At 63.6% G+C, this 1,233-nt stretch overlaps 1 protein-coding gene across 1 annotated transcript in view; it reads right to left on the bottom strand.

Annotated features, from left to right (window-relative positions):
- Positions 1-1,230, bottom strand: part of LOC104467925 (venom factor-like) — a gene marked incomplete at its 5' end in the record, with an annotated part of 17,129 nt that extends 15,899 nt beyond the window's left edge. The window contains 3 exon segments of the mRNA XM_010081900.1: positions 34-104; positions 439-598; positions 1,082-1,230. Of these exon segments, the coding sequence (XP_010080202.1) occupies positions 34-104; positions 439-598; positions 1,082-1,230 (380 nt within the window).
- Positions 1,231-1,233: the final 3 nt, after the last annotated feature.

The raw sequence follows: 1,233 nt of genomic DNA, 5'->3' as shown, positions 1-1,233 counted from the left end.
CCCCATGTCCCTGTGTCCCCAGTGGGCACCCACCTTGACCTCCACAACCACCGTCTTGGGCGCTGGCTCCATGAGGTGGCCCAGAGCGAAGAGGCGGCAGAGCACTGGGAGGGGACACGGGGGACAAGGTGAGCAGGGACAGTGCGGGGACATCCAGAAATGGACATTGGACCCCAAAATGGGGGCTGGGTACTGGAGGTGCCAGGGGGCTGTCCCCAAGATGCCACCAAGACACCCAGGTGCCGTGGAGGGAACCCAACACCCCAAGATGCCACCAAGACCCCCAGGTGCCATGGAGGGGACCAAACACCCCAAGATGCCACCAAGATCCCCAGGTGCCATGGAGGGGACCCAAAACCCCAAGATGCCACCAAAATCCCCCGGTGCCATGGAGGGGACCCAACACCCCAAGGTGCCACCAGCACCCCGAGGACGCACCGGTGGAGCCAGGGGTGTAGATGGGCTTGTCGGTCTGCAGGAAGATGTGGCCACTCTGAAGTGACACCAGCAGCACCTTCTCCAGGGTCACCTGGGCCACCCGCGCCGTCACCGAGACAAACTGCTTCCCCTTTGCCTGTGGCAGGGCTTTGGCCGTTACCTGTGGTGACAGAGGACAGTGGGTGGCACCTGCACCACAGGGACAGGGCAGGGGACACCAGATGGCACCCGTGGCCAGGGAACGGGGCTGAGGATGCTGGGTGACAGTCCCCAAGGATGCAGGGTCCCCATGGACCCAGGGGGGACCATCCTCTACTCATGGAGTGACCATCTCCAAGGACTTTGGGGTGACCGTCCCCAAAGATACAGAGGTGACTGTCCCCATGGACCCAGGGGTGACCATCCTCTTCCCATAGGGTGACCATGTCCAAGGACCTGGCATCACTGTCCCCAAGGACCTGGGGTAACTGTCCCCAAGGACCTCAGAGGTGACCCCAGAGACCCCGTGGTGACCATCCAGGTCCCACCAGCCCCATGGAGATTCTCCACTGTCTCGTATAGGGTTGAGCTCCATGGGTCAACCTCCCCAGGGCAGGAGGGGTCAGTGACCGGCAGGGAGGTGACACGGGGGGTGGTGACATACCTTGATGGTGGTGGTGGCCAACATGCCCTCGGCGGGGCTCAGTGGCACGCGGACCTGGTAGAGCAGGTGGCGCTTGAGGGGAAAGTCCTGCACCAGGAGGAAGGCCTCGGTGGCTGCGGTCAACCCTGGCGCCTCCAGCACCACCCGCTCCT

Source organism: Pterocles gutturalis, unplaced genomic scaffold (assembly GCF_000699245.1).
Source record: "Pterocles gutturalis isolate BGI_N339 unplaced genomic scaffold, ASM69924v1 scaffold22941, whole genome shotgun sequence".
Classification (NCBI taxonomy): Eukaryota; Metazoa; Chordata; class Aves; order Pterocliformes; family Pteroclidae; genus Pterocles; species Pterocles gutturalis.
The sequence above is the reverse complement of the archived record's forward strand: the minus strand, read 5'-3'. Positions and strand labels throughout refer to the sequence as shown.